Raw genomic sequence first — 26,213 nt, 5'->3', positions numbered from 1 at the left:
ATCATCTCCCATTCAGGAAGTTGTCTTTTAGTTTTGTTGATTGTTTCTTTTGCTGTACAGAAGCTTTTTCTTTTGATGTAGTCCCAGTAGTTTATTTTTGCTTTTTGTTTCCTTTGCCTGAAGAGGCATATCTGGTAAAGCATTGCTATGGCCAATGACAGAGAAATTACTGCCTGTGCTCTTTATTACGATTTCTATGGTTTTAGGTCTCATATTTAAGTCCTTAACCCATTTTAAAATTATGTTTATGCATGGTGTAAAAAAGTGGTTAATTTTCATTCTTTTGCACAAAGCTGTCCTGTTTTCCCAACACCATTTGTTGAAGAGACTGTCTGGATTCTAATTCTTAGAAGGAATTTTTAGTAATAATAGTAGCCACATGGCACAAAAGACAGGGACTGTGTAGTTGGAGCATGTTCCTACAAAATTGGACTTAGAATGATCTTGAAGTGTCTTCTTCAAAATAACATTTCTGGATAAATTACAAGCAATATTGGAAAGCAGTTGACATTTTTGTTTTTTTTCCTGCTCAAAACTTCTGATACTACTACAAAACTTTTAATCACTACTGTTAAGCCACTCTGTTTCCCTTATCATTTTATCCATTTCCCTAGTGGTAAAAGCATAAAGTCATGGCAGGCAGACAAAACTACAGAAACAGGGAGCAGATTAGTGGTCACCAGGGGATGGGTGTGGATGGGAAGAGTACAAATAAAGGGATAACATAGGAGAGCTCCTTTGGAACAGTTGTGTATTTCTTTTTATTTAAAATTTTTATTTTATTTTATTTTATTTTTTTTGAGAGGGAGAGAGAGAGAGAGAGAGAGAGAGAGAGAGAATGAGTAGGGAGAGGAGCAGAGGGAGAGGGAGGAGAAAGAATCTCAGACAGACTCCGTGCTGAGCACAGACCTGATGCAGGGCTCCGTCCCAAGACCTTGAGATCGTGACCTGAGCCCAGACAGTCAGACGCTTAACCAACTGAGCCAGCTGGGTGTCCCAGAACAGTTGTGCATTTGGATGGTGATGGTGGTTAGATGAATCTAGCCGTGGGATAAAATTGCATAGAACTACACACACATGAAGGCACAGTGGGAACTGAACAAGGTCTGTAATTTCCTTAACAGTACTGTACCAAGGTCCGTTTCTTGGGTTTTGATATTATGCTGTAGTTATGTAAGATGTCACCGTCAGGGGAAGCTGAGAGAAGCATTCACAGAACTGTGTACTATTTTCACATCTCTCTGCGAGCCTATAAGCATTTCAAAATAATAAATTTCAAATTTAAAATAGGCAACAACAACCACGTCAAAGCATTTTTTAAAGAAATGAAAGAGGTACTGCTCATGAGCGAGCAGCCCATGATCAGGAGCTCCCCCTTAAAGATAGTGTATATAGTATTTCTTAAAAATGAGCCAGAACATGCAGTACTTGCCTCGGATTTAGATGTTAGGCAGTTACGAGATTAAAACGTGGCTAAGGAGCGCACACTGCAAAAGAAACACTAGCTTTCGTGAGGGTATGTGAGTATAAGCAGATTTCTGATCTGACTTCACTTCATGTATGTCCTGCCTTTGTGCTGTCTCTGGTTCCACAAGTGTATTTGCTCATGGACTTGCTTCAAATCATTTGTAGAACAGAATTCTTCTATACAGCATTATTGTTGTCTTTTAAAAAGTCACTTATTACATGTACATCACAGGAAGCTTTAGAAATACAGATCAACAGTAGAAAAAAACTGCCTTTAATCCCACCACTCCAAAATAAATACTGTTGATATTTTCTGTCTTTAATTTCAGTCTTATTATCTCTGTACATGTAAACGCTTTTCTTTTTTTTTCTTTTTTTAGTGCTTTTAAAAACTACATGAAATCCTAATTTTGTAAACTTGTTTTACTTATTGATGTATGTGTAGCAATGTGCCATTTTCCCAGATCATTAAATACTTTTCTCCCCACATGATTTATTGATTACATAGAATTGTATCTTGTGGATGAATAGCACCTTAACTAATCCTCGTGATTGGACATGTAGGCTGTTTCCAGTTTTCCACCATTAGAAACAAGGGTTATCATCAACATCCTTAAGGCTAAATCTTCAGACACAGTCATGATTATTTCTCTTAGGAAGAAATCTCAGAAGTGGAATTGCTGGAGTAGGCAAAATGTCAAAGCTTTTTATTTTTATTGTCAAAGATAAGCATCATTTAAAAAATATGTTGTAAACGAAAACCTTATTTGAACAACAAGACGCTTTACCCACAGGGAAACTCAGGATCAGTTTCTTTAGAGTGCTTCCTCACTTCTTAGAGACAACTGCCATTACCAAATAGATGAATTGTTTTGACAGAATTAAAAGAAAAACATTGAAACTATCTAAATAAACAAGTTATGCAAGAATTTTTTGCTATTTTTTATTTTTGTTAAATGATGAGAGCAAAATAATTTACTCAAACAAAAAGAAAACAAATGAAATCAACATGCCACTAGTGGGGAATGGGGTATTTACATTTCCCCCTTTTCCCATTTGATGTTGATTAAAGTATATTTTTGGTTATTTATTTTTTAAGCATTATGACTGTGCACGCATACCACCATCTTTACGTATGATGAAGGAGTAGGGGTAAAAAAATTTTATGGGAAAAACACACTATATAGTGTGTTTGTAATGTTGCAGAATTCTGTTGCATTTTTCTAGTTGTGAGTGTCCTGTTTGTAGGCACGAGGGGACCTGGTTCTGGATTAAAGATCATATTTGATTGGGCATCTGTAGTATTTTGCTGAAACACCTCAGTTGTATGTTTTTCGGCATTTCCAACTGAGTCACTGTGTCACTTTGCTTATCTAGGTAATCATCAAAACACGGTCTCATCTTTCCCATTTGGAAGCCAAATCCTTAACCACAGGTTTTCTTTACTTTACCAAGTGAGGCTCCGTCTTGTGTGCTTCCAGCTCCAGACATTTACGTCCATTGTCTTCAGCCTCCATCTCCTTTCTTGGACTTTTCATTGGTCCCTACTTCATGGGAAGATGTGAGGTTGACGCAGAAGGAACATTAGATCACACCATGAGTAGAAATAAGGCTTGGATACTTTTTAAATAAAATGTCTGAACTTTTAAGTAGAATGGTATTATCTATAGTTTTTTATTAACCTTTCAATGACAATGAGTGGACCCTAATAAATGAGATATTGGATTCTTGGATTAATTTCCCACACTGGGACACAATTAAAGGTTTAGATGTTGGAAAGGCAACAAGACAAATCCATGAGTGTTTGACATTCTTTTGCTCTTCTTCTTAGTCATGAACACATCATTTTACACTATGCATATGGTGGTGAAATTTTGTTTGAATATAATTTATGAGATCAGGGTTACAAAGACTTTTTTCCCTTTCAGCTCTGTGTTGGTGTTTTCAATGATCATTATTATTTTTTTTATCAATGGCATTGAAATTTCCCCTCAAAGAGAAATTCCTCTTGCTGGGATTGGTGATAAATACTTATTACTGGATTAGGGATTGTTTGTCTTTTATGAACCTCTTTTCTTCCGTGGTGTCTGTTGGCTAGCTCTGGGACTTCCCTTTTCATTCTTACTGTAATGTAATTCTTTCTTTTTAGGTTTTTAAGTTCCAGTTAGTTAACATACAGTATAAGAATAGTTTCAGGTGTACAATGTGGTGATTTAACACTTCCCTACAGCACCCAGTGCTTTTCACGACAAGCGCACCACTTAATCCTCATCACCTATTTCACCCATCCTCCTACCACCTCCCCTCCGGTACCATCAGTTGGTTCCATAGTTTAGAGTCTGTTTCTTGGTTTGTGTGTGTGTCTCTCTTCCCTTTTCTCCTTGGTTTTGTTTCTTAAATTCCACCGTAATGTAATACTTTTGAAGTTGAAAATAGCCCTGTGAAGAAACTGGCAGAGCGTTCCAAGTGGTAAGAGTTTCTCGAACCTACAGTGGATTTTGCTGCGCTAGGAATGGCATATTTTTATCTGGTCCGAATTGATGGCATTTCTCTGTCCTCAGCATAAACTCGGTTCAGTATTTAGGAAATACTATTCCTGTAAAAAATAGAGTCGTAATTTAAATACAAATTTTTCCTCGAAAGGGACTACCCTCTTTGAGTTTATCTATTCTGTTGTATCCCGTACTTTTATTTCTCTTTAAACTCATTTTATGAACCTGTTACCTGCTCCCACCTCTCCACGTGAAATTTTCTGTACAAACTGAGAGGAATTGTTTCTCAGAGAAACAAATTAGGCTTCATATGAAAGGGGATCTCCCATGGATTTGAATGAGCAAAAATTATACAGCTTTCTAAAGATTTCACATAAAAAAAAATAAAAAAAATAAAGATTTCACATATATATCCTTATTAATAAAGATTTCCCACATATGTTATATATATATACACATAATAAATGTTACCTTTCAAACAAAAAACTGAATATGAGCCTCTTGAAATTTAGTGCAAAGGAAGTCTGTTTTAAATATTACCACTAAAAAATAATTTATTTACATATGTTTTTTAAAAAAAGATTCAGGTAATATTAATTCTTCATATCCGCCTGTTGAAAATTTTTTATAAGTGACATAGAATCCTATATGCCTTTTATGATATCAGGGGCATTCCTGTAATATTTAAATTCATACACTTATAGCTCTTCCCTGCTTAATTAAACTCAATATATGAAAATCCATATCTTAGAAGATGACTGCCCAAGAGTCAGGCTGGTGGATTTTACACATGAATTATTCACAAAAATATGAATTACCCTTAGTTTCACATACCACCCTGACACATAGAAACAGCTGTGTATTGTATGTATTAAAATATTCTCAATTTATCCTTTATTAGACTTACGTGATTAGAATGCCAGTGAATTAAAAGATCATTGCTCTTTATTTCTCCAAACTTATAAGAGTTTCTACTTTCTTTTTCTCTAACAGATATAAGCTTACCAAAGTCGGCAACAATATGCTATACAGCTGCCTTGCTCAAAGCAAGAGCTGTCTCTGACAAGTAAGTGAATAATGACTTGTGTGGTACTAAATGTCTGACCCGACTTAAGGAGATGTGTTGCCTCCGAGGGCTTTCTCTGGAAGTTTCTCTCAGTCTATGAGACCCCTGCTTATGAGCATGCATTTTTCTAAAACCTGCTGATCTTTTCTTTCACTACTAGAAGGAGGGAATATATATCCCCAGGTATTGTAAGGGTGTATGGGTCCCTAAAGAGGGAATTATGTGAAATTCCATACCTCTGAGGTGACTTTTTTTTTTTTTTTTTTTTTTGCCAGACAGTAGATACCGAAAGGCCTGCTTGGGACTTACACAAATGCCTTCCTTTTATTCATTTTTCTTTTTTGCGTATTCCTCTTCCTTCAGCAGTCCAAGACTGGGTAGTAGTCCTAACAAACCTGTAAGATGGCACAGGGGATGATCATCTCCCATTCTTTGACTCCTCAGTTCCACACCAACCCCCCCAACCCAGGGTCCGTTTGCTTTGAGTTGTCATTTCAGTGGGACATTTGCCCATTTTATTCAGGCAGGTGACTATGGCATAGAGAATTTCCATGAGCAGCCGAGATGACTGGCAGGTGAAAGCGAACAGTTGGCTTCACTGTTTTTGAGTTCCTAAACGCTCACGTTGCCCGATACAATCCCTCTGAAGCGTTGAAAAGCAGTTAACAGGAAAAGAAAACAGCCTCTGCTATGTCAGACAGGTTTGCTGTTAAGTGTGTGTGCACTTCAAGACCGAAGTAATTTTCTTTCATTCTTTTTTATCCTGTAGATCGCCAGTACCTACTGCAACATCTTTTCTCCCTACACAGCGACTCCAGCTTGGGAGGGCAGGGCCAGGGTTGTCACAGCTTCCCCTGTGGTGTCTGCCTGCCAAGCACAGCTCTGGAGTTAGCCCTGGGTGTGAGGTGAGAAAGAGATTGCATGGTCTGGTTTTTTTCATTCACCTGGGCAGGTGTCTGGCCCGCAGTTTGGGCACGCACACCCCCTGCCGGCACGGCCCCAAGCAGGCTCGCCTGCGGTGGAAGCTGCATCGCAGCACTGACGTTGGGTTGGGAGCCTCCTGTAAAATTATCCCCAGTTCTGTTTTTAACCAAGTACGCTCTTCTGTAACCTAGTTTTCTCTTTTTCCTACACTGTCCGCCCTCGTCAGTCTCCCCCCCCCCCCTGCCCTGACCGAAGCAGGTACCTCACAGAAAATTTAGATTAGCTATTTAGACAGAGAGACTTGACAGCTGAATTTAATTCCTGCCAAGATTAGATGCAAGCACGCTTTCTGCTTCTGCGGGGGTTTTTGTTGGCCTCGGTCTGAGGGGTCGCTCAGAGGTTCCACGTAGTGGAGGTGTGGAGAGCTCATGCCATTGGCTCGCTGTGGTTTTATGGGCCCTTGACGTGTAGACGCCTGTCCGGGTTGATGCCCGAGCAGTGGTCCCAACTGGATGGTGTTTGTCTTTCTGCTTTTCAGATTCTCTCCCGAGGCTGCATCTCGGCGGGGGCTGAGCACAGCAGAGATGAATGCAGTAGAGGCCATTCACAGAGCCGTGGAATTCAATCCTCACGTGCCAAAAGTGAGTCCGTGGGATCCCCACAGGAGCTCGTTACACTAGCTAGTGGAGAAAAGTGTTCAGTGACCACGGTGTCGTGTCTCGAATACACCCCGTGGGGAAAAAAAAATGAAGTGCAGCCAGTGAACGCTGAGGCCTCTAGCCCATGGTCATCAGCTTCAGGCTTAAGCAAAAGCCACCTTCAGAGGCCTCGGGCCGGTTTGGGGGCCTTATGTACCCTTATGTAGGGTAAATGGATAGACCTCGCTGCGGCAGGTCAGGCCAGGACGCCAGCAATTGGCAAAATAGGGAGATCCCAAGAGTGTTGTCGATGCATCTGATAGGAATTTCACACCAGTTATACTCTAACTTAGACCTGACTCGGGAAATGAACCTAGTTTTGAATATAATTGGAAAAAAAAAAATACTGATTAACGTGACGTTCTGTGTCTATAAATAAATGATAGTTAATCAGTATTGGCAGGAAAGTAGTAAGGAGAACCTCACAGTATGAAGTAGTATTTTCTTTTGACTTGTGAGTGGCATATGTAGGTGTATGTAGTAGGAAGTGTTTGTCTTAATTGTTAACCACATGATTGACCAGTTTATAAAGACCTAGTATTTCCTATGTATTTTTTCCCTGAATTTGATTTTAAGGGAGTCCTATCACGATAGAGGATATTTCTATAATCTTTTATTTAGGAGATGGGTGTGTATTTATGATTTGCCTCTATTTGAGTACCTGCTATGCAATAGGCACATGGCTGAGGGCTATTTTCAGTTTCTCGATATTATAAAGCACATTTTGACCTGGGAAAACTATTCATACAGGGTACTACAGGCATAATTTTATTTCAGATTTCTGATGAAGACTTTCACTGTTGAAAAATGACAAAGGAAGGCTTCTTTGTTTTCTCGCAGTAATGTAGCAAAAGGGTGGTGTATATGTGCATCTACGTGTGTATGTGGGGATTTGTAGAGTTACCTACTTTATTTTGTTGATCTTCAGAGTGACACAGGTAGATGACCTAACATCATTTCTGAGATCGGGAATGCTCAGGGCATGCTCATTTTCCCACAAAACAGAAAACCGAAGGATGGTACACAGTGCCACAATTGGCGGGGGATAGATTTATCCACTTTAGTTCCAGTGGATAATGACCAACATAGTGTTTATAGACTTAGGTATTGTATATAGGGCGGTATAAAATACATCTCTTTATTTATTATCTTTTCAGCTAAGTTAAAAATGTTCATTCAGATTTGAATGAAATTTAAAGCTAATCATGAAAACATTGTCCTGAATTCCAGTCAACTTAGGTCATCAATATTTATTGAATGCTGCATTCAATACAGAGTTATTCTAAGAGCACAAATAAGCTCTTCTAGAAGTAGCATTGAACAACAGAGGCCTAGACTCTGAGACAAAGACAGGTTCAAGTTCTGGCTCTGTCACTTATTGGCCATGGGTACTTGGGGTTTAGCATTTCTGAACTCAAAGTTTTCCTTCATTTTTCTTTTTTTTTTAAATTTTTTAATTTAAATTCAATTTGCCAAGATATAACACCCAGTGCTCATCCTATCAAGTACCCTCCTCAGTGCCCATCACCCAGTTACCCCAACCCTCCACCTACCTCCCCTTCCGCAACCCTTTGTTTGTTTCCCAGAGTTAGGAGTCTCTTATGTTTTGCCTCCCTCTCTAATTTTTTCACCACTCAGCGTCCCTCCTTTCCCTTATAATCCCTTTCTCTATTTCTTATATTCCACATATGAGTGAAACCATATGATGGTTGTCCTTCTCCAGTTGACTTACTTCACTCAGCCTAATACACTCCAGTTGCATCCACGTCAAAGCAAATGGTGGGTATTGATCCTTCCTGATGGCTGAGTAATATTCCATGGTGTATATAGACCACATCTTCTTTATCCAGCCATCTGTCGAAGGACATTGTGGCTCCTTCCACAGCTTGGCTACTGTGGACATTGCTGCTGTGAACATGTCCTCATTTTTCAAATGAAGATAAATATAAACCTTACCTTTTGTGATAAAGACCCAACTGAGATAATATAGTCAAAGTTCTTTGAAAAACTTGACATCCTATATTCATGAAGTATTAAAATTATTGATACTTGACTTGTTGGAGGCCCCTTCAGCCTGGAAACTTGAGTCCTAACTCTTCCAGTTATACCAGAGCTTTGTAATCTTACTGCACGAGATAGAAAACTGGTACTTGTTGGTTAGATATTTTATTTTATTTTTTTTATTTATTTTTATAAATTTTTTTTTATTGGTGTTGAATTTGCCAACATATAGAATAACACCCAGTGCTCATCCCATCAAGTGCCCCCCTCAGTGCCCGTCACCCAGTCACCCCCACCCCCGCCCTCCTCCCCTTCCACTACCCCTAGTTAGATATTTTAGTTGAAGCTGCCGTGTAATTCTGTGATAAGGATCTTACATGGTTGATTGAGCCTCTAGAAGAGCATTAAAAGCTGTAAGAAATAGTTTAAGGCCACCTTGGAAGAATTTGACTCAGCTAGCACTCTTACCTGTAAGATAGAATTCTTTTAAAAAGTGAAAGTACTTGAAATATTTGTTTTCACTCTTTTTAATTATTAACTGGAGAAAAGATAGGGTGCATAGGTAAACTGATTCCACTGAAACCACTTTGCTTTGATGGTGATTGTGCTGAGGGGAAACTTGTTTCCAGATCTTCTTCATCTGTTGACATTTCTATGAGGGAAAAGCCCTGAGTCGCTGTTCAGAATTCTGTTCAGAATTAACCACAAACCTCTGGTGCATGTGTACTATATGCAGGCTGTTACAAACACCTTTTATGCATGATTTCTTGGACTGCTTGCCAATACTTTAATAAACACACACACATACACACGGGTCCCTTTTCAAGGAGAAAGTAGCCTTAATTCTAATGAGACATCAGTGAAAGATCTAAACTCCTGGACTCCTGGTGTAGGAAGGGACCTTAGAGATCATCTAGGACACCTTCCCATTCCCAGCTTGAATCTCTCTCCATAATGATACTGTGATGATTATTTTTAATACTGGTTTTCATTACGTGTTTGCTGTGTGCCAAGTGGATTACACATACCTTCTCCTTGATCTTTCACAACAACACCGGTGAGGTGTATCAGACTGCCACCCCTGGTACACGATGAGGGAGCTGCAGGTTTGGGGAGATTAAGTGACCCGCTCCTGGTCGTACAGCTAGTAAGTGATGGAGCCTGAACTAGTTCGGGGTTCTCTAACCCTTCAACATCATCCTCCACTGCCCCCCACCATCCCACCAGGTTGCAGACCAGCCTAGACTTGAAGCCTTCAAACGATGGCAGGCGCGTGACTTCCCAAGGCGCTTGTGGACAGTAGATGTTCCTTCGAGGTATTTACCGTATCCTAAACACTTCCATGGCTTCCTTTTCTTTGTCACAGGAAGTTGTCAGTGGCCTACCACAGGAATTTTCAACCACTGCATGCCGTTTTACCCAATTATAGTCTTTCGGAAGGAGAAAAAAAAGTATCAAGTAGAGTAGCTAAGAACCATTTGGGTTGCTGAAGAGGAGGTGGGTAGGGGATGGGGTACCTGGGTGACAGGCATTAAGGAGGCATGTGACGTGATGAGCACCTGGTATTACACTCTATGTTGGCAAATTGAAAAAAAAATTAAAAACAAAAAAAGAATAGCTGACAACTGCCTTTCATGAATGTCCAGCTTCAGTCTATCTGATATTCTATTAAGCAGAAGTAATAGTTAATATTTCTTTTTTTAAATAAATTTATTTTTTATTGGTGTTCAATTTGCCAACATATAGAATAACACCCAATGCTCATCCCATCAAGTGCCCCCCCTCAGTGCCCGTCACCCATTCACCCCCACCCCCCACCCACCTCCCTTTCTACCTCCCCTAGTTCGTTTCCCAGAGTTAGGAGTCTTTATGTTCTGTCTCCCTTTTTGATCTTTCCCACTCATTTTTTTTCCTCCTTTCCCCTTTATTCCCTTTCACTATTATCTATATTCCCCAAATGAATGAGACCATATAATGTTTGTCCTTCTCCGATTGACTTATTTCACTCAACATAATACCCTCCAGTTCCATCCACGTCGAAGCAAATGGTGGGTATTTGTCGTTTCTAATGGCTGAGGAATATTAATATTTCAACATCCACTGGAAAATATCAGTTACTTACTCCAGGAGGGTTACTCTTAGGAACGCTCTTCACCTGCAAACATGCGGAGTAGGGAGTATTTCTCCTCAACACACCACAGGACCACAAAGTAAAGCAGAATGGTGAAAAGCTGTGGGGCTTGGTTCTGAAGGGAGCCTTTTAAGCAGTCAGGCATATCTAAAATACACGGGTTTCTGAAGCTTAGATTACAGCAGGTTATAAGGAGGAAGCAGCCCGTAGGCTCATTATTACAAACTGAATTGTGTTACTCCCCTCCTGAGGAGCTGCAGCTGTGTCCCTAACCCTACAAAGGAAGATCTAAACTCCTTCAGTGGTTCTTTAGGACCCTTTATGATCTGACCCCAACTTGTTTTTCACTTTTTTTCAGCTACTTCTAACAGTCTGTTCGTTGTTCCAGAAACAATCTCCTCCTCTTCTTCCCTCTTTGCTTCCTCTGAGAATATCCTACTCCTCTTTCACCCCCACCATTAAAAGTCACCACCAGGAAACCTATTCCTTCCCCACCCCAAAATCGGCCTCTCCCCTCTGTGGTCTCTCTCTACAGTGCATTGATTATGGAATTACCATTTATCCCTTTTTGAGGATGACTAGTAGTTTTAGCATCTTAATGATGCTGGGGATTTTTAAGAACTGGGTACACAGTTCAAAACGATGAAAGCTCTAAACCTTTGGAGGATGTTTTCTATTAATGGGATTAAAATAAGAGCTTTGAATTTAAAGGGAATATTTTTCATCTTTTTTTTTTTTTTCAAATTTTTTTTTATTTGTGATAGTCATAGAGAGAGAGAGAGAGAGGCAGAGACACAGGCAGAGGGAGAAGCAGGCTCCATGCACCGGGAGCCCGACGTGGGATTCGATCCCGGGTCTCCAGGATCACGCCCTGGGCCAAAGGCAGGCGCTAAACGGCTGCACCACCCAGGGATCCCTATTTTTCATCTTTTAAAGAAAATTTCAGGCAGCCCGGGTGGCTCAGCGCCACGTTCAGCGCAGGGTGTGATCCTGGAGACCCGGGATCGAGTCCCACGTCCCCACGTCAGGCTCCCTGCATGGAACCTGCTTCTCCCTCTGCCTGGGTCTCTGCCCCTCTTGCTCTCTGCATGTCTCTCATAAGTAAATTTTTTAAAAATCTTAAAAAAAAAAAAAATTCACTCATGATGCTGGACAAATGAAGGGCCACATGCTCATCTCGGTTCTATACCTTCATCTATATGTAGTTATAGTTCACTGGATTTTTAGTTTTAGCTTTTTCTTCTACTTTCCCTGCAAGTCTGCTTCCCCCCCCCTCCCCCACGCTCCATTTTGCTTCCTTTGTGGCACAGGAGTTGTTTTTATTTTGATGTGGTCCCACTTTTATTTTGCTTTTGGTGTCCTATCCAAGAAATCATTAGCAATGTCGAGATTTACGTGGGAGGATGGTGCTTTTCTGATTCATTGCACAGATTTGAGTTTTCACTAATGCTACATAGTGTGCTGTATCTACACAGCAAGTCTGTCCCTGTGAAGAGACCCCTTTTGGGTATAGAGGATGTTTCATTAACTCCTTCAGGGTGCTAAAGATAAATTTCATTTTCTGATGTCTTTTCAAAACAAGACTAACTTACTGGTTTGTTACAAGCAGCGTTAGATTTTTTCCCCCTCTGTAGCGGTGGTCTAAAAATAAATTTCTTGGGACGCCTGGGTGGCTCAGCGGTTAAGCATCTGCCTTGGGCTCAGGGTGTGATCCTGGGGTCCCGGGATCAAGTCCCCGATAGGGTTCCCCGCAGGGAGCCTGCTTCTCCCTCTGCCTGTGTTTCTGCCTCTCTTTCTCTGTGTCTCTCATGAATAAATAAATAAAATCTTTAAAATAAAATAAATTTCTGTATTAGGAAAAAGTATAAAGAAATTTTTCATAGTCCTATCATCTAATCCTATTTAAGACTATTTCTTTGTAGCCTTACTTTCCCATGTATTTTTAATACTTAGGAATCACAGTCACGTGGCATATGCATATTTTTAAAAATTAACAGGGTACTCTAAACTTGAAATTTATGGTTGGGTGTTGTAGGTATATTTATTCTTTTTGGAGTAGGATCATCGGGTTTTCATGGTTCTTTCCCCTTAAAAAGGTTATCTTCTCACTTAACATTAAAGTCCAAGCCTTTTAGCCATGTGCCTTCAAACACTCTAAAATATTCCTAGTAACAGCTTTCTAGATGATTTACTTCCTTATTTTCTGTCATAAAAAATACACACCATGAAATCTACCTTCTTAACAAATTTTTAAGTATTAGTATTGTTAACTCTATGCACGTTGTTGTTGGAACTTTTTTATCTTGCATGCCGTGAAACCCCGTACCCACTGAACCAGGACCTCTCCATTTCCCACTCCCTCAGCCCTGGGTAACCACCATGCTACCTTCTACTTCTGGGAGTTTGAATGCTTTAGATACGTCCCATTGGTGGAATCATGCAGTGTTTGTCCTGTGACTGGCTTATCTCAGCGTAATGTCCTCTAGAGTCATCCATGTCACAACCCAGGACAGGATTCCCTTATTTTTAAGGCTGAATAGTATTCCATTGTGTACCTATATGATATTTTCATTATCATTCATCCATCGATGGAAATTTAGGTTGTTAAAAAAAAAAAAAAAGAAATTTAGGTTGTTTCCACTTCTTGGTATTTTGAATAATGCTGCAATGAGCATCGAAGTGCAAATATCTCTTCAAGATCCCGTTTTCAGTTCTTTTGGATGAATACCCACAGTGGCATTGCCGGATCATGGGGCGGTACTATTTTAATTTTTTGAGGGACCTCCATGTTGTTTTCCACAGCAGCTACACCAGTTTGCATTCCCACCAGCAGTGCACAGGGGTTCTAATTCCTTCACTCTCTCACTAACACTTGTTAGCATCTTTTTTTTTTTTTTTTTTTTTTGACAATGGCCTCACACATCCTAACTTGTATGAGGTGATAGATCATTGTGGCTTTGATTCAGATTTCCTGATAATTAGTGATGTTGAGCATCTTTGTTTTTTAAGAAAGGGAGTGAGCTGGGGAGGAGCAGAGGAAGGGAGGGAGAACCTTGGAGGGGAGCTCCATCTCACAACCCTGGGGTCATGACGTGAGCCAAAATCAGGAATTGGTCGCTTAACTGACTGAGCCCAGGTGCCCGTGAGCAACTTCTCATTTACCTGTTGGGCATCTGTACGTCTTCTTTGGAGAAATGTCTGTTCAGGTCTTTTGCCTATGTATTCAGGTTGTTTTTTTGTTTGTTTACTATTAGAATTTAGGAGTTTCCTGCATATTTTGGATGTTAACCCCTTATCAAATGTATACTTTGCAAATATTTACTCCCATTCTATAGGTTATTTTTCACTCTGTTTCCTATGCTGCACAGAGGCTCTTTATTTTGATATAGTCTCACTTACCTACTTTTACTTCTGTTACCTGTGCTTTTGGTGTCCTATCCAAGAAATTGTTGCCAAGACCAATGTTACAAAGCTTCTCCCTGTGTTTATTTCAGGGGTTTTATAGTTTCAGGTCTTACATTTAAATCTTTAATGCATTTTGAGTTGCTTTTTGTGTTTCATTTAAGATAAAGGTCCAGTTTCATTCTTGTGCATGTGGAATCCAGTTTTCCTTGCATTATTTGTTGAAGAGAGTGATTTAATTCTTGAGTCCTCTATTGTAGACACCGGGTGGTCAGCTCTAATAGCAAACCTTTTGAACATAAAGATACTGTGGTCTTTATGTTATCTCCTTAGGATAGATATACAGAATGAGAATTACTGAGTAACCTATAGAAGCACTTCAGGGCTCTTACTGTTTATTGCCAAGTTGGCTTGCCAAAAAAAATTGTAGTAGTTTATACCCCCATCTGCAGGTAACTCCTTCTTTACCATTTTGTCACACCCTCACCAGCATTCAGCAGTCTGTTTAAAACAGAAAAAAAGAAAACCAAAAAGGAAAACAAAAAACGTGTATGATTTTTATTAGGTTCAAATGGAATTCTCTTCTTTAGTATGCAGTTCTTTGCCACTAATAGTAAAGTGGAGCATCGGTAGCCGTGTGTGTTTATTCTTTTCTGAATTGTCAGGCCTATCACCTGGACTTCCTATTCATACCAGGAAAGCATATTAACATAACGATAGAGCAAGGGGTAGCGACACAAGGTAGGTCTGCACCTGCACAGTGTCACTGAAAGGGTCCAGAAGTATTGGCAACAAGGATTCTCTCTACTTCCAGTCCACGGGCTAAAGGGAACTGTGGGAAGGGGGAGTTGATTAGCTCCCTCTTTGCTTTTTGATAAAATGGGGATAAAAATAGAGGCTTCATAGGTCTGATGAAAAGTGAATGGAATTACGCTGTGTAACTCATCTAGTGCATAGTAGGCACTGGATGTACGTTGGGCCTTCATCATCTTTTCCCTGGGACTTTCAGCTCTATTTTTGCACTTGCAGGCTGGGCAGCAATAGATGCTGCCTAGAAAAATGCATAAACAAGTACTTTTTGGAACATCTTAGTGAGAAGAAGGACAGCTAGAGGGTGTAACAGTGGCACTGCCGTGCCCCTGACCTTGAGTGCCCACAGGGTCCCTTTAGGTCTACAGATTCGAGGGGAGGCTCTAGCATGTCCTGGCTACAGCTGTTGCCTTCTGGAATTCCCAGTTTGTAACTGTTGGTAGGTCCTTTGCTTGTGGCTGATTAAGAGTTACCCATTTCCACCTCTGTTCCTATCTTTTTTTCTTGTTTTCTGGAATAGCCATCCCTGCTCTTTGCCACCAAAACAACAATAATGACAAGTAACTGATAATGATTTTTTTTTTAAAGCAGCGATAAGCATTTTTTCCTTCCCAATACAATCTTAAAGGAAGGCTTAATGAACAAAGCAAGTAAAAGTAGAACTGCTATGATTGAAACCAGGATGAGAAAGCAGGTAACCCAGCAACCTCAAGGAACCTGTGCATACAGTTTAGAAAAGAACAGGTGCCTCGGACCCATCACTACCACCACAGGAAAGTCCCAAGCATTTGAGGTCCCACCCATAGACCTGGAGGCCGCACACCTGTTCTGATGAGTAGCAGGGGCTGAGGGAGCCCCAGGGGGCTTGAGATGCCTGGGTGCTGTGAGTGGAGACATTGAGGGGGAAGAAAATCAAGAAAAATCACCAGCACCAGTGAGGGGAAAGTTTTCATCTTCATCTTGCCTAAAATACCAGCCCTAGTAAGCCAGGGGCTCTTCCTGCTGGTGCCCCAGTGGGAGCAGCGGGCAGTCCCTGAGCTTGTTGGGGAAGGGGTTTGCTGTGTTCCTGGAGCTCCTTTAACTGGTCCGACAGCCCGGGCCTGACACAGTATTGACGTGAAGATCCAGCCTAATAGATGCATAGTTTTAAATCTTAAGTCTTGGAGTGTGGAAAGTCATAAGAAAATAATGAGGAAAGATAAAAAATGTTATGACAGAAATGCGTTACCAATGAAAATTTGCATTTAAAAAAAAAAACTCATCTAATGTTAATCTAGAAACTCTTATTTCATGGGGATTTTGAGAAGTTTGTGGGGGAAAATATCCTGGTAATTGTATATGCTAATGGAGTATCCACAGGACCTTGTTAGAGTGATGGAAATTCTATTTCATGCAAACACGAATGCAATCCTCCCTTTATGTCTTGGTAGAGCTGATTGACAGAGTATAAAATTGCTTTTTAATCCAATTTAGGAAACAAAAAGTGTAGTGGGTTTTAGCATTTAAAAGTGCTTGAAGCATGGAAGCAGAGACTCAGAATACGCTGGCAGATTGTCGGTGATATTGTATATCAATGGTACATTTCAGAAATATTATTTCAATATAAGTTTCTTTGAATTGAGACCTATTTTGTTCCAAAGCTTTTTTGGATGAGGGTAAGGGGAATGTAGTGTGGAAATACGACCCGGAGAAGAGTGAGCAGGAACCAGTTTTTAGCTCCGTTTCTCCGGAATGGACAGCTTCTAAAAGGTCTCTTTCTTTAACAAGAAGCACTATGGCTGTTCCACCCAGGCCACGGCCACCAGGGCCGCCCCTCCCTCGGTCTCCGTCACCAGGTCCGGTGGCCTCTTGTCGGACCCCATCCTGTTTCATCCTCCTCGGCCTTCTGTCCCACTGACCGCTTTTTCAACCTTGAGGCCGTCTTGGCTCCTGTTGCCTGCACTCTGGGTCGTTCCTGCATTTCTGGGCGCCCCCCCATAGTCCCCCCCCTCCCCCGCCCATCCCTCTGGTTCTCTGGGAGCATCGTGCACTCCCCACCTTTTCCCAGGCTGTCCTGGGAGATCCGTGCTCCTGCTGCTTCTGCTCCCGCCTCTCCCTGCACCCCCACCCCCCTGTGCCCAGCTTCTCCCCCAGGCTGCTGCCCTGCACCCCGCTGCCCTCAGGCCATCATACCAAGCAGGTCAGCTGTCCTCTGGTGTCTCAGCTGACTATCTCACGTTGTTCTGGTTTGCTAAGCCAGAAATTTCCCAGCCCCCTTGAATGCCTTTTCTTGCCTTCAGATTCAGCCAGGCACCAAGTCCCAGGGAAGCCAGCCCTGGTTTTGTCACCCCCTCACTCCGACCATGACAGAAGCTTTTTAAGACTTTGCTAATTGCAGCCACTTCCCTGTCCAGTGGTTCTACACACGACTCCTCTATTTCTTTCAAAACCACCAATGGCCCCACCTCACATCCCAACTGCCTGCTACAGCAGATGTCAAGCCGTCTTCCTAGGAGCCATAAGGACTCCTCGGACCTCTCTTGGGCCCCTTCCCAGGGTCCCCCCCTCCCAGCTTTACATCAATTTCATGTATTCTGAGTTGCTCTTTTTCTTTCTAACAAATTCTGTTTCTCAAAGTTTGAAAACTGTGGACTAACTCAGAGTGGAGGTCACACTCTGGAGCATGTGATGGAAGACCCTTTGCAGTCTACTTTTCCTGCTTCCTCGGAGAGTAGCGTAAAGCCTGAATTCCTTTGCAGCGTCTGTTACGTACCATTTGTGTGACCCTGGTCAAGCTACTTAATTTCCCAAAGCCTTCAATTTTCCATCTGTAAAATAAGAATCCTGTTCCCTCATAGAGATGTAAGGAGTACCTGAGATAATACTTGACACCTGTTGGTGCTTGGTCAGTGTTGGCAATGCCTATCATGTTAGTACTTAAGCACCTCGTTATGCCCTTTGATGCTTTGCCGCCTCTGCCCAGCCTTGCAGTGGCTTTTGCCTCCCCTCATCTTTGTAGGCGAATTAATTTATTTCCTAAGACTGGCTCCCACTTCCCTCTTTCTGTGAAACCTTCTGAGAGAGAGCACCCCTCATTTGCTTCCTTAGTACTAAGTCAAGTTGACCCTTGAACAATGCAGGGGTTAAGGATGCCAACCTCCCCACACAGTTGAAGATCATCTATAACTTTTGACTCCCTAAAAACTTTACTAATAGCCTACTACTGTTAACTAGAAGACTTACCGATGACATAAAGTCGATTAATGCATATTTTGTATGTTATATGTGTTACACACTATATTCTTACCATGAAGTAAGGAGGGGGAAGAATGTTAAAATCATAAGGGAAGATACGTTTATAGTACTGTACTGCATTTGTTGAAAAACAATCTGGGGGGGCGGGGCTTGGGTGGTTGGTCATTTAAGCGTCCGACTCTTGGTTTCAGCTCAGGTCCTAATCTCAGGGTTCTGAGATCGAGCCCTGTGTCAGGCTCTGTGCTCAACGCAGAGTCTGCTTGATATCCATTCTCCCTCTCCATCTGTCCTTCCTTGCTGAGTTCTCGCTCTCTCTCTCTCTCTCTCTCAAATAAATGAATAAATCTTTTCAAAAATCTGCACGTTAGTGGGCCCACACAATTCATACCCCTATTGTTCAAGGGTCAGCTGTATATACCTCTTACTGAGGCAGTCATCATGTTGAACTTTATTGTCTGTACACACACTACTACTACTACTACTACTACTACTACTACTACTACTACTACTACAAAGACTAGGGATCATTGAGATAGGGGCCCGACCAATCCATGTCCATGCCCTTGAGATGTCCTTAAGGTATACCGTGGGGGCTGCCATAGGTGGTCATTAGAGTACACTCTGAGCCCTACCAAATCTTTTCCTGGGATGCCCTGTGGACATTCCTATGTTTTTTGAAGGAAGCAGAGTAACTGAGGAATAGCTCAGTGGACCAGCAAGCAGCGGTTACCTTGTGAGGAGGCCCCGAGTAGTACTGCAGATCTCCAGGCGTAATTTGGCCGTTCAGCTTTGCGTTGTGCTCGTTTCCAGATTGGTTAGTGACCCCCCAGTAGCGGTTCTTTCCAGCTGACCTGTCACTACTGTAAAATTGCTCAAGTATTTTACCTAAAAACAGATTCAGCTATCTGTGGGACGTACACACACAACACAAATTATCTCCGCAGTACTATAAACATTCCCTTTTTTGGTTAGTAAAAATAATGGCTATTTAGTGAACACGTATGCGCCAGGTGCTCTATGAGTGCTTTACGTTTGTCATCCTACATAGTCTTCAACAGTTAAAGTTGGCGAGACGTGTATATTTTTTATTCCAACAGATGAACGGGCTGACGTTGAAAGAAATGAACTTGTCCAAGGTCTCAGAGTGGAACAGTAGGGCTGGGCTTCAAACAGTGGGTCCAAATGACAGAGGGTCATGAGGGGAGGGGCAGGTCAGCAGTGCCCTTCATTCCCCATCACAGCAGGCCTCAGCAGAACCATGGTCACTTGTGGTATTTTTGTCCTATTCCAATGTATGTCTTACTGAGTCCAGAGAATAGGCAACATGGAGACTCAAAATATATAGCTTATCTTCCAAAATAGGACTGATTTTATCCCCTGAATTCCTTACCGATAGATATTTTTAAAGCATCCATTCTGGGCTTCCAGCCTCTTTCAGATACCCAGTTGTAGCAAAGCACTGTAAACACATAAAAGTTGCTGTCTCTGTTTTGTTTTTTGTTTTTTTTTTTCATTTGGGTAGTCGGTTTTTTGTTTTTGGTGCAAGTCTAGAAAATAGTTTTGTCTTATATATACACATACATGTGTGCATATATACATTTATTGAGAGAAATAAAAATGACTTATTACAGGAAACTTAGGAAAAAAGCACAAAAGAAATTAATCTCCTATAAAATCAAATATTTAACCACCATTAACATTTGATCCGGGACTTTCCAAAGTTTCAATGTCTACATATCTGTTTTTAATGACCCAAGTCATAATCTGTATGGTACACTTACTTTCTCTTCATTTGGTAATATATCATGAACTTTTTTGTCATGCTAATATTTCGCTACCTGATTTTTGGGGAACACCCTGATAGCCATCATCTAAATGTGCTAAAATTTACCTAAATTTAAGTAAATTTAGGTACATGTGCTAAACTAACCTGTACTTACTCATTTGTTCCCATTTTTTTCTAATGATTTTCATATGACATCTGTTGTTGATACCGAAAATCCCCCCAAAAGAGTATGAATTAATTCCTGGACATGAATATCTATGTGAAGGCTAACTTTGGGATCATTTTCACTCAAATTATTATAGAATTTTAACCCCCCCCCCCCAGGAAGAGAACTGAGCGGTCCCCTGGGGTGGCCTCTGACAGGCCAGCTCTCTCCTGATGGACGGTCAGCCTCTGCTTACATACGTCCAGAAGAAGGCACTACTCGGCTCCTCTTTCTCTGTTCTGACGTGTGTTCCTATGGACATAAGGAACCAGATTCTGACAAATAGATTTTGAAAGTTGCTTCCGAAACCTTGAGACGCCTATATACTTCAAGATCAGTGTGATTTGAGAATCTGGAAGGAAGTGAGAGGCAGGGTAGCAGGCAAGATAGCACAGAATGCTGGCTTAGCTAATAGAAGCCAAGTAATTATTACAGACAGGCAGAGAGTGTTCCCTGATTTGCGAGCTACAGTTATTCTAATTGATTTCTGCATACTTGTGGATAGGGATCTGCCCTCTTCCATTTATTTTTCTCTTGACAAGTAAGATGTGAAATGTTGTTCCATGCCTTTCTAATTTAAACGTTGCACATGTTGAGAACTGATCTTGCCAGCCATTTTTAAGCCTGGCCAAAAACATAACACATTGTTGTTATTAGCCTTCATCATCTGGTTAGAGCCAACATTTTGTTTGGAACTATACCGGCTTATAAATCTCCTTTATAGGCATAACCTATTTCTGCCATCAAGCAGACTCAGTGAGGAGGCAACCAAGTGTCCTTGGTGAGTTGCTTTGGTTGGCCTCCTGAGGCTGACTAGAGCAAGGATGCTCATTTTGAGAGCCTTCTTAGGAAGCGAGATTCATGCTCTTGAGGATCTTACGATTCAGCGGAGGGGAAAGACGCAGATAACAGCTAATATAAGGCAACGTGTGAAAAGTACATGTACACAAAGAGCTGAGAGGCAGCTTAGAGGAAAAACAGAGCATTACCTCATGGCCTGATTTTAGGGCTGTGGACGATGGTGTCCTTGAAGCCATATGCAGCACATTCAGCTTGCAAGCTGAGTAAACCATCTGTCTCACGCACGTGTGTACTATTTTCCAAGTATATTTAGATGCCCTGGTGGCCAGCAAGGCTTTTAAATGAATTCCTGTTTTATTACATTGATTGTAGCTTTTTGCCATATTGTGTATTTTCAATCAGTGCTATACTTACGTCTCTAACATTTTTCTTTTTTTTTTTTTTAAGATTTTTATTTATTTATTCATGAGAGACAGAGAAGCATAGACATAGGGAGAGGGAGAAGCAAGCCCCCTGCGGGGAGCCTGATGCAGGATTCGATCCCAGGACCCTGGGATCACACCCTGAGTTGAAGGGAGACGTTCAACCACCGAGCCACCCAGGTGCCCCATCTAACGTTTTTTCATGTTAAAAAGTGTTTTAGTTACTTGAAGATTGGAAACTTCCATCGTCTGCAGGAGTGCCGTCCTATAGAACTTTCTGTGATAACAGAAATGCCTCTGCATTGTCCAGTAAAGTAGTCCTTAACTACGTGCCTCACCTGAGGACTTGAAATATGGCTAGTGGGACTGAGAAACTGAGTCTTTAATTTTATTAGGTTTTAATTGATTTTAATTCAAAGAGTCATGTGTGGTAGAGGCTACCATATTGGATAATGCAGATCTATTATATCTATTGTAATTATAAAATTATATAGGTAATTATCTCCCCTACCTGCAAACACGTTTTCTCTGCCCCACCCCCTCTGTTTCAAGTCTACCCTCAAGTGTGGATGGCTACCAGGCCCACTTCTTCTCAGAGGCCCCTATTCCTGAAGCTTCCGTAGGCCAAGGGAAGAGTTCTCTTACAGATGCTTAATGAAGTGACTTTGAAAGACTCTCCTCATCACAGAAATAAAAGGACTTGGTAGGTTATACTTTTCTTTCAGCCACCATCTTATTCTTAGGGACTTGAAGAAGTTTCTATATACCTGGGACACATGCACTAATGGTTTTCATATTTAGTTTGTTTCAGAGTTCATACAGCACGTTCGTCCTTTAAAAATTGACTATTTGGTAGGCGGGGTAACTATAAATAAATGTTAGAGACTCAGAAATGAAGTCTAACTCTAGGGCTCTTAGTAGACAAGAAAATGTCCCTTTGTTCTCCTGATGATTAGTAAGAGTAACCAGATGATTTTTCTTCTCTTACTCTGAAACAATTAATTAATACAATTTATAGCACTTGGCAGATTATATTGTTTTTCTCAAGACTTACTGCCTTGGAGTCTTTAAAGATCATCATGGGCAACATGCCGCATTAGCAGCTTCGATTAAGGTAGCATGATCACGAGAGGATAGCCAAATCACTCTGAACATAAAATTCACCTTTATATTTATATTATGGTTGCTATTCATTATAACTGTAGTGCTGGTTGGATTACTAGGTAACTGAAAAGTATCACATTTCCCATAAGATTTTTTTGTTCTGCACTGCTTTAGAACAAGATGAAGGGGGCAGCCTGGGTGGCTCAGCAGTTTAGCGCAGCCTTTGGCCCAGGGCCTGATCCTGGAGACCCGGGATCGAGTGCCATGTCCGGTTCCCTGCATGGAGCCTGCCTCTCCCTCTGCCTGTGCCTCTGCCTCTCTCTCTGTTTCTCATTATTAAATAAATAAAATCTTAAAAAAAAAAAAAAAAAAAAGAACAAGATGAAGGAGGAAGGCAGTGACTTGTGGAATTCAAAAAAACATATGACCAGAAAGTTCCCTCGGAACCCATGCTTGAGGAGTTCCCATCAATGTCACAGGCACCTTGGGGACGAGGTCTTCCCATGGAGGCCTTTCTATCAAAGGAGGGTCTTCTAGTCCCCGCCTCCCCCACCCCACCGCCGGGTGTGGTGGCCGCATCCCTCTTCTCTGCTGCACCCTGGATAGGCTCACTCACTTTTTTGGCTCTTACTGATTTGAGGCCTGAGGCTTAGAGAATTTTGTCAGGCAAGAGACCCAGAGTGAGAAAAGTTCCCTTTGCTGAACCAAGAGGCCGGAGTATGGTCCTGGCGCGGCCTGGCAGTGCACCCTGCAGGAGGGCAAGCTCGCAGGCAGCTATCCTCAGAGTGCCCCAAGCCCGTCAGTCCACAGTGCGATGATAACCCAACACTGAGAGGTGTGTCGTGGTCTCCGTTCTGTGTATCCGGATTCTTCCATTCGTCCCCCTCTTTCATAAATTCCACGGACAGATAAATCCTCAGGCAGTTGTTTCGGACATTAAAATTTGTGAACATCTCTTCCCATGGTGCTTCCTTCTGCTGTGTTTGTCCCATTTTAGCTCAACACATGCCTCCATCATCTCTAATCTCCATCTTCACGGAGGTGCTTGGATGGATGTGATGAGGTGGCTGGTGGTGGGGCGAATGTGTGAGTGGGTGAGGAGCGAGGCCCGGGGAGAAGCCAGCCAGCTAAAAGAAGGTTACGTTTGCAAATATAGAATCCCACCCCGAATTTCCTTCCCTCTCTATTCTGTAGTAAACGCCAGCGAACCCATTCTGTCCCTGTGCTCCCACCTCCCTCATAGAGGATAGGAATGAAGAGGCCTAAGCTGAGGACTCTTCAGTCTTTGGGGAGAGGATCTAAAAGAACAGTATAGTTTGGGGTCTGTCCTGCTCCTCTCCATGGGGTCTTCATGTGCTCACGTCTCTTCCCTCCAGCGTCCGAACAGCAAGGAATGGCTCTTTTCACAGGACCAAGTCCCTCTCCTTGGTAAATCTGGATAGAAAAAAAATAATGGGCAGTACTAGTGAGTCCCAAGTCTCTCTGGTATAGTTGGTTTAGTCATAGGACTTCTTAACCTTCATGTGTCCATTTTTATGTCATTTCTGGTTACGAAATTATACCAGCTTATTATGTCTTCTAAATTTTCCTTTTTGCTCTTGGGTCTAGATGTGTCTCGTTGATTAGAGTATCTTACCCTGAAAGCCCCTGGTCTGGCCGGTAGGACTCTAGCACAAGGCCAACTGGTAGCAAACCTCGGGTCACTGGGTGTTTTAGCAGTTGCCTTCAAATGTACCAACAAGGTTGCAGGTTTGAAGAAATGCTTATGAGCGGTGGCTTTAGGGAAATCAGCCTCTGTTCTCAATATTGAATTCCAAATTACTGTGTTTTAATGCATCTGTCTCCTGCCTTTTTTATTTCAGTACCTACTAGAAATGAAAAGCTTAATCCTACCCCCAGAACATATCCTGAAGCGAGGGGACAGTGAAGCGATAGCATATGCGTTCTTTCATCTGGCACACTGGAAGAGGGTGGAAGGGGCTTTGAATCTTTTGCATTGTACGTGGGAAGGCAGTAAGTAATTTTCTTTCTTTGAAATGTTTTTTTTAAGAGCGTGAAAAGATGCTAAAAGTGTTTCTATCCTGAGTGTTCATGATGAATAATGACGATTTGCATATGTATAGCTGCTCTTCTCTGCAATGTGCCATCACTGAGCCTTGATGGTTAATTACTGAGACTCTTCAGTTCCCCAGTGGTGGTGGGTGTTACTGAGATGATGCCATTCTGTACCTCGAAAAAGAAAAAGCAAGTTTATACAATGGGCGGGATGATTCTGTGTTCCGGCAGAGGAGCACTCTGTGACCGGAAAACCCCCTTTGGAGCCCTGGACAGCTCAGCATCGTGGGAATCGTTGACATGGGTTTTGGCCTTGTGCTGGGCTCTGACTACCACTCCTGGATGGCCTCTCCAGGTGGATTAGCTAAAGAACCATGGTTACCCTCCACCGGACCTAGTTTCTTGGCCAGACAAATGAGTAGCAGTTATGCTTCACAACAAGAGCAGTGGCCACAGGACCCTCGTGTTCAGTGGCAGGTGTAGCATTCGTGTATTAGTGGATAATGTCTGTCCGATGCACGTAGAGACCCATCAGTCCTATCAGTCCCAGCCGGTCCCAGGGGAAGAGACTTTAATTGCGGGTGGGACCTGCTTCCTGTCCTGGGGAAGCATCTCATCTAGTTGGGAGGAGTAACCAGCAAGCAGCAGCTGCTTGGTGATTTTTCAGAAGGGAGAGGTCAGTGGGGTGGAGCAGTCAGGGATAACCTTATGGGTCATAGGAGGTTTGAACCAAGCCTTGAAGAACTAGGACAGGGTCACGAGCAAGGACACGGTGCTGAGGGGTGGGGCTGTTTGGAAGAATGTAAATTGAGGGAAAAGGCCCAAGAGTACAGATTATTAGACAATATGTGCGTTGACACGCTGTTATTAGTTAAGCAAAACGAGTACAACATGCAGTGTGGGGTGTTTTTGCCCCCTTCATAGGGAAACAAAACAAGCGCTAGTCTTCTGATCATTTTGTCTTAGTTTACTCCTACTCTGATCGGCCTCACACAGGAATGTCTTTTTTAATCCCTTTTACTCTGTTTATCTTTGTTGCTTCCATTTGCATTTTGATAATCTCCTGCTCTTCCCTCTTCCTGCCCTTCCCAAACCCAGGAAAGGAATCCAAATTGATGCAGGAAGGGGGGGTGGGGCCAATGGAATGGGGTAAAAGTAAGTTGATAGAGAAAGAAGGGAGTCAAGCTGATTGAAAGTTTTTTTTGTTTGTTTAGTTTTGAAAACATTTCTTTAGAGAATCTCTAGTGAGTTGACTTAGATAATTTACTATTTACAACTTGAGGGATGTCGACTCGGTTGATGCTTCCACCCCGACTCTGTTAGGTGTAATAAACTACTCCAGGTGGCCTGGCCTAGGTGAGGGCACCTTGTGCTGGGGCATGTGTGGGCGTGTGGGCGCCCCGCTGCCTTGGGCTTATTGTTGCACCTAAGGAGTTCTACCCAAAAGAGACAAAAGGAATTTTTATTTAAACACGACCGAGAGCTCAAAAAAGCTCAGCAAGATTGGGCATGAGCGGCCTCACCCAGGGTTAGTTGTGGAAAAAAACTAAATGGATAGTTTGGCTTACCAAATAAAGCCTTACTTATAAGCTAGCATTTTGGAAACCCAGCAGAA

At 42.0% G+C, this 26,213-nt stretch overlaps 1 protein-coding gene across 18 annotated transcripts in view; it reads left to right on the top strand.

Moving 5' to 3' along the window:
• Nucleotides 1-26,213, top strand: part of ST7 (suppression of tumorigenicity 7) — a 241,685-nt gene that overhangs the window by 197,226 nt on the left and 18,246 nt on the right. For 13 of the 18 annotated variants that reach the window (XM_072783323.1, XM_072783326.1, XM_072783337.1 and 10 more), the window contains 3 exons: nucleotides 4,953-5,025; nucleotides 6,488-6,590; nucleotides 24,406-24,556. The exons of 1 other annotated variant lie outside the window; for it this stretch is intronic. In XM_072783323.1, coding sequence (XP_072639424.1) covers nucleotides 4,953-5,025; nucleotides 6,488-6,590; nucleotides 24,406-24,556 — 327 coding nt within the window. Of the gene's footprint in view, nucleotides 1-4,952; nucleotides 5,026-5,794; nucleotides 5,931-6,487; nucleotides 6,591-24,405; nucleotides 24,557-26,213 lie in introns of all 18 variants that reach the window. 4 more of the 18 variants (XM_072783327.1, XM_072783324.1, XM_072783322.1 and 1 more) reach the window with 2 other exon arrangements.

This window comes from Canis lupus, chromosome 18, assembly GCF_048164855.1.
Source record: "Canis lupus baileyi chromosome 18, mCanLup2.hap1, whole genome shotgun sequence".
NCBI classification, from domain to species: domain Eukaryota; kingdom Metazoa; phylum Chordata; class Mammalia; order Carnivora; family Canidae; genus Canis; species Canis lupus.
The sequence above is the reverse complement of the archived record's forward strand: the minus strand, read 5'-3'. Positions and strand labels throughout refer to the sequence as shown.